This window comes from Oncorhynchus gorbuscha, linkage group LG14 (genome assembly GCF_021184085.1).
Source record: "Oncorhynchus gorbuscha isolate QuinsamMale2020 ecotype Even-year linkage group LG14, OgorEven_v1.0, whole genome shotgun sequence".
NCBI classification, from domain to species: Eukaryota; Metazoa; Chordata; class Actinopteri; order Salmoniformes; family Salmonidae; genus Oncorhynchus; species Oncorhynchus gorbuscha.
The window spans coordinates 39,752,304-39,764,524 of NC_060186.1; the positions used below are offsets into that span (position 1 = coordinate 39,752,304).

At 42.3% G+C, this 12,221-nt stretch overlaps 1 protein-coding gene across 3 annotated transcripts in view; it reads right to left on the reverse strand.

The window, feature by feature from the left end:
- LOC123994928 (ankyrin repeat and SOCS box protein 2-like) overlaps window positions 1-12,221 on the reverse strand; it is a 37,511-nt gene that overhangs the window by 19,729 nt on the left and 5,561 nt on the right. For 2 of the 3 annotated variants that reach the window (XM_046298048.1, XM_046298047.1), the window contains exons 2-7: window positions 11,163-11,465; window positions 6,691-6,825; window positions 5,531-5,688; window positions 5,001-5,156; window positions 4,368-4,619; window positions 4,064-4,235 (exon numbers count right to left, since the gene is read on the reverse strand). In XM_046298048.1, the coding sequence (XP_046154004.1) occupies window positions 4,064-4,235; window positions 4,368-4,619; window positions 5,001-5,156; window positions 5,531-5,688; window positions 6,691-6,825; window positions 11,163-11,458 (1,169 nt within the window). In that variant the 5' untranslated portion in view covers window positions 11,459-11,465. The remainder of the gene's footprint in view (window positions 1-4,063; window positions 4,236-4,367; window positions 4,620-5,000; window positions 5,157-5,530; window positions 5,689-6,690; window positions 6,826-11,162; window positions 11,466-12,221) is intronic. The other variant, XM_046298049.1, reaches the window with a different exon arrangement.

Sequence of the window (12,221 nt, forward strand, 5' to 3'; positions counted from 1 at the left end):
ACACTCATTATCTCAGTCAATCATGGCTAGCGGAAAGGTTACTTCCTTTTTCTGTGGCTAAACCAACTGGGCTTGTAATTGAACAATTGTATTCGTATTTACAGATGGCATAAAAGTTTGATTTCAAGGTACACGACAGTTCACATGTTCGAGAAGGCATTTCTGCCAAAAAACACATTTTGATAAAACAATATTTTTAGTACGTTCAAACAGCTCTCCTGTGAAGTCACAACATACGCCTAGTTTCCTGAATTGGGTCACATATACGGATCTGTGCCATTTATTTTGAACTGCACTCCCACGTTTACAGCATGAGTGGAGGTGAGTAGATGCACTTGTTTTGAGATCAAAGCGAGAGCTGCATGTAGCCATGTGTGCACATTTTATTCATATTTTGCTAGTTAGTGAGTTATTACCCCAGTTATAGATCATTTGTAGTCAGCAATATGGGAGTAATTGCTTCCTATAAGAGTACAAAACGTGTGCATTTCTAGACATGTTTGAAAAGCGAGTCAGGTAAGTAACTTTTTTTGTCTTATAGGGGCAGTGTTGTATTTGGAGACAGGCTTGAATAAGCTAAGTAACCAATAGGCAGGGGGTAGATTCTCTGTAATAATGGTTTAAAGCATTTTATTTTGTAAAATTATATATTCCACCAAGCAACAACATTTTCAGTCACCTCCTTCTCTGAAGAAAAGTGGTGCCTCTATACGTGCATTGCTTGCTGTTTGGGGTTTTAGGCTGGGTTTCTGTACAGCACTTTGAGATATTAGCTGATGTAAGAAGGGCTATATAAATCAATTTAATTTGATTTGATTTGAATATTCCAAGATGGAGAATTCCCTCCCTGGATATTATCCTCCTGATTGCGGGAATCATCCAACCCGGAATATGGGTTCAAAGTCTCCACAAGTAAAGCCCACCACAAAGGCCGGACACAAGGGGTTCATATTCTAGGTGGAACAAAAACATTTTTTCACAGTTTGGTTTTAGTGTGTCTAGAATATTTGTCACAGGTCCGACCAAATGTTTATGCATGACTATCATTTCGTATCATGTGCTCTACGAACTGAATGATTACAGCAGCCTTTTCATTGGCTGGGAGTCCCTTTAACTTTTCTTTTGAGGTGCGGAGAAAATAGGAGGTAGGGTAGAGTACCCTTGATCCTAGTTAATGTGTCAACAACGACCTGCAAATTATGAGAAGGCAGCAGTTCACACACCAAGTGGACCACTGGGAAGACAGGCAGCACTTACAGTGGCAAGAAAAAGTATGTGAACCCTTTGGAAATACCTGGATTTCTGCATAAATTGGTCATTACATTTGATCTGAACTTCATCTTGGTCACAACAAACACAGTCTGCTTAAACTAATATCACACAAACAATTATACGTTTTCAGGTCTTTACTGAACACACTGTGTAAACATTCACAGTGCAGGTTGGGAAAAGTATGTGAACACTTGGATTTAATAACGGTTGATCCTCCTTTGGCAGCAATAACCTCAAACAACGTTTTCTGTAGTTGTGGATCAGACATGCAATGGTAAAGAGGAATTTTGGACCATTCTTCTTTTCAAAACTGTTTCAGTAAAGCTATATTCTTTGGGATGTCTGGCGTGAACTGTTCTCGAGGTCATGTCACAGCATCTCAATCGCATTGTGGTTAGGACTCTTACTGGGCCACTCCAGAAGGTGTAATTTCTTCTGTTGACGCCCTTCTGTTGTTGATTTATAGACAGCTTCTCAGGCTCCATCTTGGGTCATTGTCCTGTTGCATCACCCAACTTCCATTGAGCTTCAATTGGTGGATAGATAGTCTATCTCCTGCAAAATGTCTTGATAAACTTGGGAATTCATTTTTCCGTCGAAGACAGCAAGCTGTCCAGGCCCTGAGGCAGCCCCAAATCATGATGCTCCCTCCACCATGATTTACATTTAGGATGAGGTTTTGATGTTGGTGTGCTGTGCCTTTTTTTCTCCACACATAGTGTTGTATGTTCCTTCCAAACAACTCAACTGCAGTTTCATCTGTCCACAGAATATTTTGCCAGTAGGGCTGAGAAACATCCAGGTGCACTTTTGCAAACTTCAGATGGGCAGCAAGTTTTTTTTGGACAGTGGTGGCTTCTTCCGTGGTGTCCTCCCATGAACACTATTCTTGTTTAATGTTTGACGTATCATAGACTCGTCAAAAGAGATGTTAGCATTTTCCAGAGATTTCTGTAAGTCTTTAGCTGATGCTCTAGGATTTTTCTTAACCTCACTGAGCATTATGCGCTGTGTTCTTGCAGTCATCTTTGCAGGATGGCCACTCCTAGGGAGAGTAGCAACAGTGCTGAACTTTCTCCATTTATAGACAATTTGTCTTACTGTGGACTGATGAACATCAAGGCTTTTAGTGATACTTCTGTAACCCTTTCCAGCTTTATGCAAGTTAACAATTCTTAATCGTAGTTCTTCTGAGATGTATTTTGTTCGAGGCATGGTTCACATCAGGCAATGCTTCTTGTGAATAGCAAACTCAAATTTTGTGAGCGTTTTTTTATAGGGAAAGTTAGCTCTAACCAACATTTCCAATCTCGTCTCATTGATTGGACTCCAGGTTTGCTGACTCCTGACTCCAATTAGCTTTTGAAGAAGTCATTAGCCTAGGGGTTGACATGCTTTTTCCAACCTACACTGAATGTTCAAATGATGTATTCAATATAGACAAGAAAAATACAATCATTTGTGTTATTAGTTTAAGCTTTTAGCGCACGGTCTAGTTTTCTGAGTTTCCGCCTGTCTGACGTGCCCAAAGTAAACTGCCTGTTACTCAGGCCCAGAAGCTAGGATATGCATATAATTGCTATAATTGGATAGACAACACTCTGAAGTTTCTAAACCTAAGAGGTTAAAATTATGTCTGTGAGTATAACAGAACTGATATGGCAGGCAAAAACCAGAGGGAAATCCTTTTTTTTAGCTCCCAGCTATTTCAAATGTGAAGCTATTGAAAACTATGACTTACACCTCTCAGATTGCAGTTCCTATAGCTTCCATTAGATGACAACAGTCTTTATTCATGGTTTCAGGCTTGTCTTTAGAAAAACCAACGAGGAATAGTAGTTTATCCAAGGGGAGCACGAAGGCAAAAGTAGTCTCTTTGCGCTCGTGAACGAGGGCGCGCGCTTCGTTATTTTCCTTTCCCATTGAACATACTAGTCTTGGTATCAAATATGATCATTTATTTCAATATTAGACTACCTGAGGATTAATTAGAAACGTTGTTTGACTTGTTTGGATGAACTTCACCAGTAACTTTTGGGACTTCTTTGTCTTCATGTTGAACTGGTGGATTACTGAACTCAATGATGCCTACTAAACTTTTTGGGATATAAGGACTTTATCGAACAAAACGGCCATTCATTGTGTAGCTGGGACCGTTGGATTGCAAGCAGAGGAAGATCTTCAAAGGTAAGTGATTTATTTGATATCTATTTATGATTTTATGACACCTGTGCTGGTTTGAAAACATATGTTGTTGTGGGGCGCTGTCCTCAGATAATCAAATGCTATGCGTTCGCCGTAAAGCCTATTGGAAATTGGACAACGCGGTTCGATTACCAAGATTCTAAGCTAAAGAATCATGTATGACACTTGTATTTTCATTCATGTTTAATATTACGATTTTGTATTTTGAATTTGGCGCGCTCAGATTTCACCGGATGTATTTGAATTTGATCCCGCTAGCGGGATCTGTGCTTGAAGAGATTTGAACACCCCTGGAGAGTCTTCTAGCTATAGAATGAAGCACACAGATACTTAGGCATAATAAAACAATTAAGCTTTTGCTGATCATGAGTATCAACTGTCAATTTACAGATATGATTACAAATACAAGTATAGCCATGTCGTTACACCTCTAATACTAATAACAACACAGTAGATGAATCTGATACATAAGCTAAAGAGGATGACCAACAGTGCTTTCTTTAGCGAGTACTAGTGTTAAGGGTGCTGTGCAGGGATATTTGTAATCTAACCATGTTTCAAGGCAATTTAAGCTAATTTCACCTACCCATCATTTCCTTGTTGGGCAGCGATATGGAGTGGCAGAAGTCCTTTCTTTCCCACTTTGTTTGCGACAGCTTTCTGAGAAAGAAGAATCTCCACAATGTCCTCATGGCCGTTCTTAGCCGCCTCATACAGAGCTGTGGACCCATCACTTGCCTCGCTATTGACATCAGCACCTAGAACATATTCAGAACAATGTACAGTTAGAAAGGTTTTTTGTTATATCCATGGTTATAGCCTCAATTCGGTATAATGCCATTTGGCCTACATAATTCATCCTTTTTTCCCAGGGGAAGTCATACCCATACCGTGTTTAATAAGAAATCGAAGTGTTTCCACATGTCCATTCTGGGCTGCAGTAGAAAGTGGTGTGATACTGGACATGGTTGGGTTGGTTGGGTTGACCTTAGCCCCGTTCCGGACTAACATCTCACAGATCTCAACGTTGTTGCGGCTCACAGCCTCTAGGAGAGCTGTCCAGCCCTGGGTAGAGTATTTGTTCACCATAGCACCGTGATTCAGAAGCATGGCCACAATCTCGGCATTGTCCATTTCGCAACCTGAGGAAAATGTCAAAGATTGACAGACAGCAGTTATATGGAAGAATTTTCTGGGGTACTCAAGACAGCTTGAGAGGATACTGGGAGAGGCCATCTGTAATGGCAGATTTTGGGTGTAGCTGTATTTCTATATCAAGCCATCCCTGTCTCCCAATAACCTCTCCTTTCTTCTGAAGTGTGCCCTTGTTCACAAGTGCTCCCCCTTCATGTATTCAACATGTTTTTCAGCTAAAAGAAAATCCCAGTCTTCTGATCTTGCTATCCAACAAGTTATTTTACTATCAGTAGCCTATGACTTACTATGCTTAAAGTAAAAGGATAATAACAAAGTGGTTGGCAGATATTGTAGGTCTTAGAAGGTCTTAAAGGCAAATGTTTTACCTTTGTAGAGGGGGCTCTCTCTCTCCTTGTTGGCAAGGTCTGGGTCAGCCCCCATCTCCAGAAGTGCCTCTACACAGGCCACCTTTTCGCTTTCCACTGCCAAGATGAGAGCGGTCCGGCCTTTCAGGTCGCACGTGTTAATCACACCAGGTTGAGCTTGAAAAGTGGAAAGAAGAACATTAGGATATACTTTATTTTACACTGTATTTTACAGTCTGCTATTTAGCTGGCATTTACTTGGTAAAATGGTAAAATACTTGGTAATTACTTGGTAAAATGGGTGCACCATTTGGTAAGGACTGCTTTTGTATTCTTTAACATGAGACTAGAAAATGTCAATTGTTACCACTACACACTTTCCCAGTAAATAACAGGTAAGTACCAGCTTAAATGGGACTATAAAATATAAAGATACCAGCCTTACAAAAAAGGACAACAACCAATGATGCAAAGAATGACTTTACTAAATGTACAAGGAACCACTCACTATACATGTACAGTACATCTATGGGGTTTTAAATTGCATTTACCCCCAAGAAGAACTCTGACACACTGGTCTTGGCCATAATATGCAGCCTCGTGCAGCGGGATCCATCCATACTTGTCAGGCCGCAGTATGTTATTAGCCATAGCTCGTACCGTAGTCACATCACCATTCAGGATGGCTTTCACAATAGGGTCCTGTTCCCTAATAGGCAAACATACCCATCATCATCCACTTGCCTTTTTCCCTAGCCCACATAAACTATAGAAGAGCTAACATATGCTACTGTACCTGTAGACTTCCAGTCCTTGCTCTAATACTAGTTAACAATGGCTCGCAAAACTACCTCTAGCATCCTTCATAATGCACATAGAGACATAAAATGATATCCACAAGTTCATCTGACTCTGGCTAAGTAGAGAAACGGCTTAATTGCCAGAATCTCGCAGTCCTTTAAAGGGACAATCCAGAACATTCTCAAATTCAATTAGTGAATATTTTATTGATTTGCTATCTTTGAGTTATGGAAAGTGGATTAAAATTAAATACACACATCCTTAGTTATGGTTTATGGTGTTGGAAAGACATTGGTTACTTAAGTTGGGAATTTCACCACTTTTCTACCTCATTTATTATTTCCAACACCAAACCATTGTCTATATATGTGAAAATGGCACTGTGATTAAAAATCTACGATAAAAAAAGTCCAATTTGATGATGTCATCAAAAGTAAAAACATTCTTAAATATAGTGATTTTCAAAGACTATGAGAATCGCGGTCACGTGGTGAGCAGGAAAATGTCCTCCCCTGGCTAGAAACGTTGCAGGTTTTGAAAACCGCTGTTGTGCATTGTTGTTCTTCTTTTCGTTGTTCTGTATTGTAAAAGAAATGCATCGTTTTCACATACAGTATGTACATTTACATTTACATTTAAGTCATTTAGCAGACGCTCTTATCCAGAGCGACTTACAAATTGGTACACGTTGGTATGTTGCTGGAGATAATGCATATGAGGATGAAAAGTGGTGGAAATCCCAGCAGGTATCCCAACAGGTTTCTATTCTTTAACGTGGAAAAATGATGTACAAAGTACAACAAATATCATCACATAATATAGAAACATTATTACATATACTGAAGTGTTCATGTCTTGGTGTGAAGGCAATATATGTTGCTAAATACCATCTGTGAAAGGACACACTTACTTTTCTGTGTCTGGCACGTACTGAATGGAGCCATCGCCTCTGTGATATGCCAGCATGCGCTTTCCATTGCCAGTTACAAAATGAGTCACCACAATGTCTCCACATTTCCTTCTTTCTTCACATGTCCTTCTCCTGCTACAGGAACGGTGAGATATAATTAGTTGACAGTCACATTTTATGCAAATGTGTACATCAAATAAATGAAAGTAATATGGGGGGTCCTTAATCTAATTGTATATTGTGTTTCTTCAAAGTGAAATATTTGAATCCTGAAACAACTTTCATTACTGACATGCGTACTATGGAAAGCTCTGTATCAATGAATACAGTACAGCCATCTAAAGTAATTGTCCACCATCACAATCCACTGCTCAAGTGTTCCCCCGAAAGCATTTCTAAGTGGTAGGCTTAATGCATGTGCATAGTTGATATCCAACATGCACAGTTGCAGGGTACTAATAAGTTATATATTTTTTAAACCCTGGTACCACCAAGTTTTTGTGAAAAACTATAGAGTCACTATTAGTCAAGTTATTTTGACTGGTATTGTTGCAGCAAAATAATCCTGCAGCAAGAGGATTTCAATGTTTAATCCAGAATGTTTTTGATTATGGTTAGGCTATTAGCTGGCCAAAATTAGGCTACATGTAAAGTGCAGTACTGTTAATATAACTGTGTTAGCGCGGATTTTCTATTAATTTATGTCAATCACAAAGCTCATTTGCATTTCCTTCAGCGCAAGAATTCTCACCAAAAAATAGTGATCAAATTAAGATCCTACATCATTAAGGTAACACTGCACGAGTCAAGTCATTTATTTGAGGAAACCGCCACTCATGCATACTTATGATGTCTGCAACCTACATATGAAATCGAATGGCCAAACCCCACCAAAGGTTGTATAAATCTGGAAACATATACTACATTTGCTTTGAAGGAGATGTCTGTATAGTGATACATAGACACACATTACTGACGAGATCCATATAATAATCAGAGAAAGCTTTTATTTTCTACACTGTAACTATAGATAAGGTACTGTTGTTGTGCTAGCTGATTAGCTGTTGTTGTCTCACCTACTGGTTTAGCTAGCTCTCCCAATCAACACCTGTGATTACTGTATGCCTCGCTGTATGTCTCGCTCAAATGTCAATATGCCTTGTATACTGTTGTTCAGGTTAGTTATCATTGTTTTAGTTTACAATGGAGCCCCTAGTTCCACTCTTCATACCCCCGATACCTCCTTTGTCCCACCTCCCACACATGCGGTGACCTCACCCATTAAAACCAGCATGTCCAGAGATACAACCTCTCTTATCATCACCCAGTGCCTGGGCTTACCTCCGCTGTGCCCTGGACACCATTTGTGAATTGATTGCCCCCATCTAGCTTCAGAGTTTGTTCGGGTTAGGTGACCTAAACTGGGATATGCTTAACACCCCGGCAGTCCTACAATCTAAGCTAGATGCCCTCAATCTCACACAAATCATCAAGGAACCCACCAGGTACAACCCTAAATCTGTAAACAAGGGCACCCTCATAGACGTCATCCTGACCAACGGGCCCTCCAAATACACCTCCGCTGTCTTCAACCAGGATCTCAGCGATCACTGCCTCATTGCCTGTATCCGCTACGGATCTGCAGTCAAACGACCACCCCTCATCTCTGTCAAACGCTCCCTAAAACATTTCTGTGAGCAGGTCTTTCTAATCGACCTGGCCCGGGTATCCTGGAAGGACATTGACCTCATCCCGTCAGTTGAGGATGCCTGGTCATTCTTTTAAAGTAACTTCCTCACCATTTTAGATAAGCATGCTCCGTTAAAAAAATGCAGAACTAAGAACAGATACAGCCCTTGGTTCACTCCAGACCTGACTGCCCTCGACCAGCACAAAAACATCCTGTGGTGGACTGCAATAGCATCGAATAGTCCCCGCGATATGCAACTGTTCAGGGAAGTCAGGAACCAATACACGCAGTCAGTCAGGAAAGCAAAGGCCATCTTCTTCAGGCAGAAATTTGCATCCTGTAGCTCTAACTCCCAAAAGTTCTGGGACACTGTGAAGTCTATGGAGAACAAGAGCACCTCCTCCCAGCTGCCCACTGCACTGAGGCTAGGTAACATGGTCACCACCGATAAATCCATGATTATCGAAAACTTCAACAAGCATTTCTCAACGGCTGGTCATGCCTTCCTCCTGGCTACTCCAACCTCGGCCAACAGCTCCCACCCCCCCCCCCGCCGCAGCTACTCGCCCAAGCCTCTCCAGGTACTCCTTTACCCAAATCCAGATAGCAGATGTTCTGAAAGAGCTGCAAAACCTGGACCCGTACAAATCAACTGGGCTTGACAATCTGGACCCTCTATTTCTGACACTATCCGCCGCCATTGTCGCAACCCCAAGGATTGGAAAGCTGCGCCAGTCATCCCCCTATTCAAAGGGGGAGACACCCTGGACCCAAACTGTTACAGACCTATATCTATCCTGCCCTGCCTATCTAAGGTCTTCGAAAGCCAAGTCAACAAACAGGTCACTGACCATCTCGAATCCCACCGTACCTCCTCCGCTGTGCAATCTGGTTTCCGAGCCGGTCACGGGTGCACCTCAGCCACGCTCAAGGTACTAAACGATATCATAACCGCTATCGATAAAAGACAGTACTGTGCAGCCGTCTTCATCGACCTTGCCAAGGCTTTCGACTCTGTCAATCACCATATTCTTATCGGCAGACTCAGTAGCCTCGGTTTCTCTGATGTCTGCCTTGCCTGGTTGACCAACTACTTTTCAGACAGAGTTCAGTGTGTCAAACCGGAGGGCATGCTGTCCGGTCCTCTGGCAGTCTCTATGGGGGTGCCACAGGGTTCAATTCTCGGGCCGACTCTTTTCTCTGTATATATCAATGATGTTGCTCTTGCTGGGGGCGATTCCCTGATCTACCTCTACGCAGACGACACCATTCTGTATACTTCTGGCCCGTCCTTGGACAATGTGCTATCTAACCTCCAAACGAGCTTCAATGCCATACAACACTCCTTCCGTGGCCTCCAACTGCTCTTAAACGCTAGTAAAACCAAATGCATGCTTTTCAACCATACGCTGCCTGCACCCGCATGCCCGACTAGCATCACCACCCTGGATGGTTCCGACCTAGAATATGTGGACATCTATAAGTACCTAGGTGTCTGGCTTAGACTGTAAACTCTCCTTCCAGATTCATATCAAACATCTCCAATCTAAAATCAAATCTAGAGTCGGCTTTCTATTCCGCAACAAAGCCTCCTTTACTCACGCCGCCAAACTTACCCTAGTAAAACTGACTAACCTACCGATCCTCGACTTCGGCGATGTCATCTACAAAATAGCTTCCAACACTCCACTCAGCAAACTGGATGCAGTTTATCACAGTGCCATCCGTTTTGTTACTAAAGCACCTTATACCACCCACCATCGCGACCTGTATGCTCTAGTCGGCTGGCCCTCACTACATATTCGTCGCCAGACCCACTGGCTCCAGGTCATCTACAAGTCCATGCTAGGTAAAGCTCCGCCTTCTCTCAGTTCACTGGTCACGATGGCAACACCCACCCGTAGCACGCGCTCCAGCAGGTGTATCTCACTGATAATCCCTAAAGCCAAAACCTCATTTGGCCGCCTTTCGTTCCAGTTCTCTGCTGCCTCTGACTGGAATGAATTGCAAAAATCTGCTATCTGAGCAGCTGACCGATCGCTGCAGTTGTACATAGTCTGTCGGTAAATAGCCCACCCAATTTTACCTACCTCATCCCCATACTGTTTATATTTATTTACTTTTCTGCTCTTTTGCACACCAATATCTCTACCTGTACATGACCATCTGATCATTTATCACTCCAGTGTTAATCTGCAGAATTGTAATTATTCGCCTACCTCTTCATGCCTTTTGCACACAATGTATATAGACTCTCTTTTTTCTTCTTCTACTGTGTTATTGACTTGTTAATTGTGTAACTCTGTGTTGTCTCTTCACACTGCTATGCTTTATCTTGGCCAGGTCGCAGTTGCAAATGAGAACTTGTTCTCAACTAGCCTACCTGGTTAAATAAAGGTGAAAAAAAATATAGAAAAATAAAAAAAAATAAGGACAGTTATAGTGCTACGGGGCGGCAGGTAGCCTAGTGGTCAGAGTGTTGGGCCAGTAACCCAAAGGTTGCTGGATCGAATCCCTGAGCTGACAAGGTAAAAATCTGTCGTTCTGCCCCTTAACAAGGCCTTAACCCTAACCCTGGTAGGCTGTCATTGTAAATAAGAATTTGTTCTTAACTGACTTGCCTAGTTAAATCAAATAAATGTTCAAAAGAAATACATGTATTATGCCAATGAATTTGAAATGCATGTAACTATCTGTAGCCGACAACTTAATATAAATGGGGGCCCAAAACCCAAAGTGGATCATGAAAATCAAATGAAGGGTCTTTTCAGCTGGTACACACGCGTCAGGTGGGTTGGCAGTAGGCGGCCTATGGCTTGGGTCCTCCCTAGGTGGATTTGATGGGTTCGGTGTAGTTGTGGGTGGATTTTCCCTGAACTGGACTGTTCTTCTGCCTAGAGCTGTGGAGGTCTTGCTGGCTTCACCCAGTGAAGTGGCATTGTGGGGATCACTAAGGCTGCGTTCGATAGCCAGCTGCATCAGCTCGTCATCTGACAGGGTGCTGTAGAGAGTGTAGTCATCAAACCCCAGAGTGGGGCCGATAGTGGAGCCAGGCATAGACTTGCTGGTAACTGCCATGTTGGATCTGGAAAGAAAAGAGAGCATACAATATAACGGTTACATATGATGCTTTGTGCATTATGTCCACCATGTTGGATCTTGAGACCCATTCCTTGGCACCTACACCAGTGGTGGCCAAGACTGGTCCTAGCAGGTGCCACAATGTCGTCCATCTAGAGACCATGATTAAAGGAATAGTTTACCCAAATAGCACAAATACACATGGGTTCTGATTGTGTAGATGATTTGGACATGACATGCAAAAATGGGATTATCAGGGATATTGACTTGCATTGGTTACGTGCCACAAATGCAAAAAACTGAGCATTTGTAGACAGTGGCCAGATAATCAAAACCAAAAGTTTTCTGGGGAAGCATATCAAAACATTTCTGCAGCCTTGAATGTCCCCAAGAACACACATTCTTAAATGAAAGAAGTTTGGAACCACCAATGCTCATCCTAAACTGGCCGCAAGGCCAAACTGAGCAAATGGGGGAGAAGGGCCTTAGTCAGGGAGGTGACCAAGAACCCCATAGCCACTCTGACAGAGCTCTAGAGTTCCTCTGTGGAGATAGGAGAACCTTCCAGAAGGACAACCATCTCTACAGCACTCCACCAATCAAGCCTTTATGGTAGAGTGGCCAGACAGAAGATACTCCGAAATAAAAGGCACATGACAGCCTGCTATGATTCTCTGGTCTGATGAAACCAAGATTTACAATTTTGGCCTGAATGCCACGCGTCAATTCTGGAGAAAACCTTGCACCATCCCTACTGTGA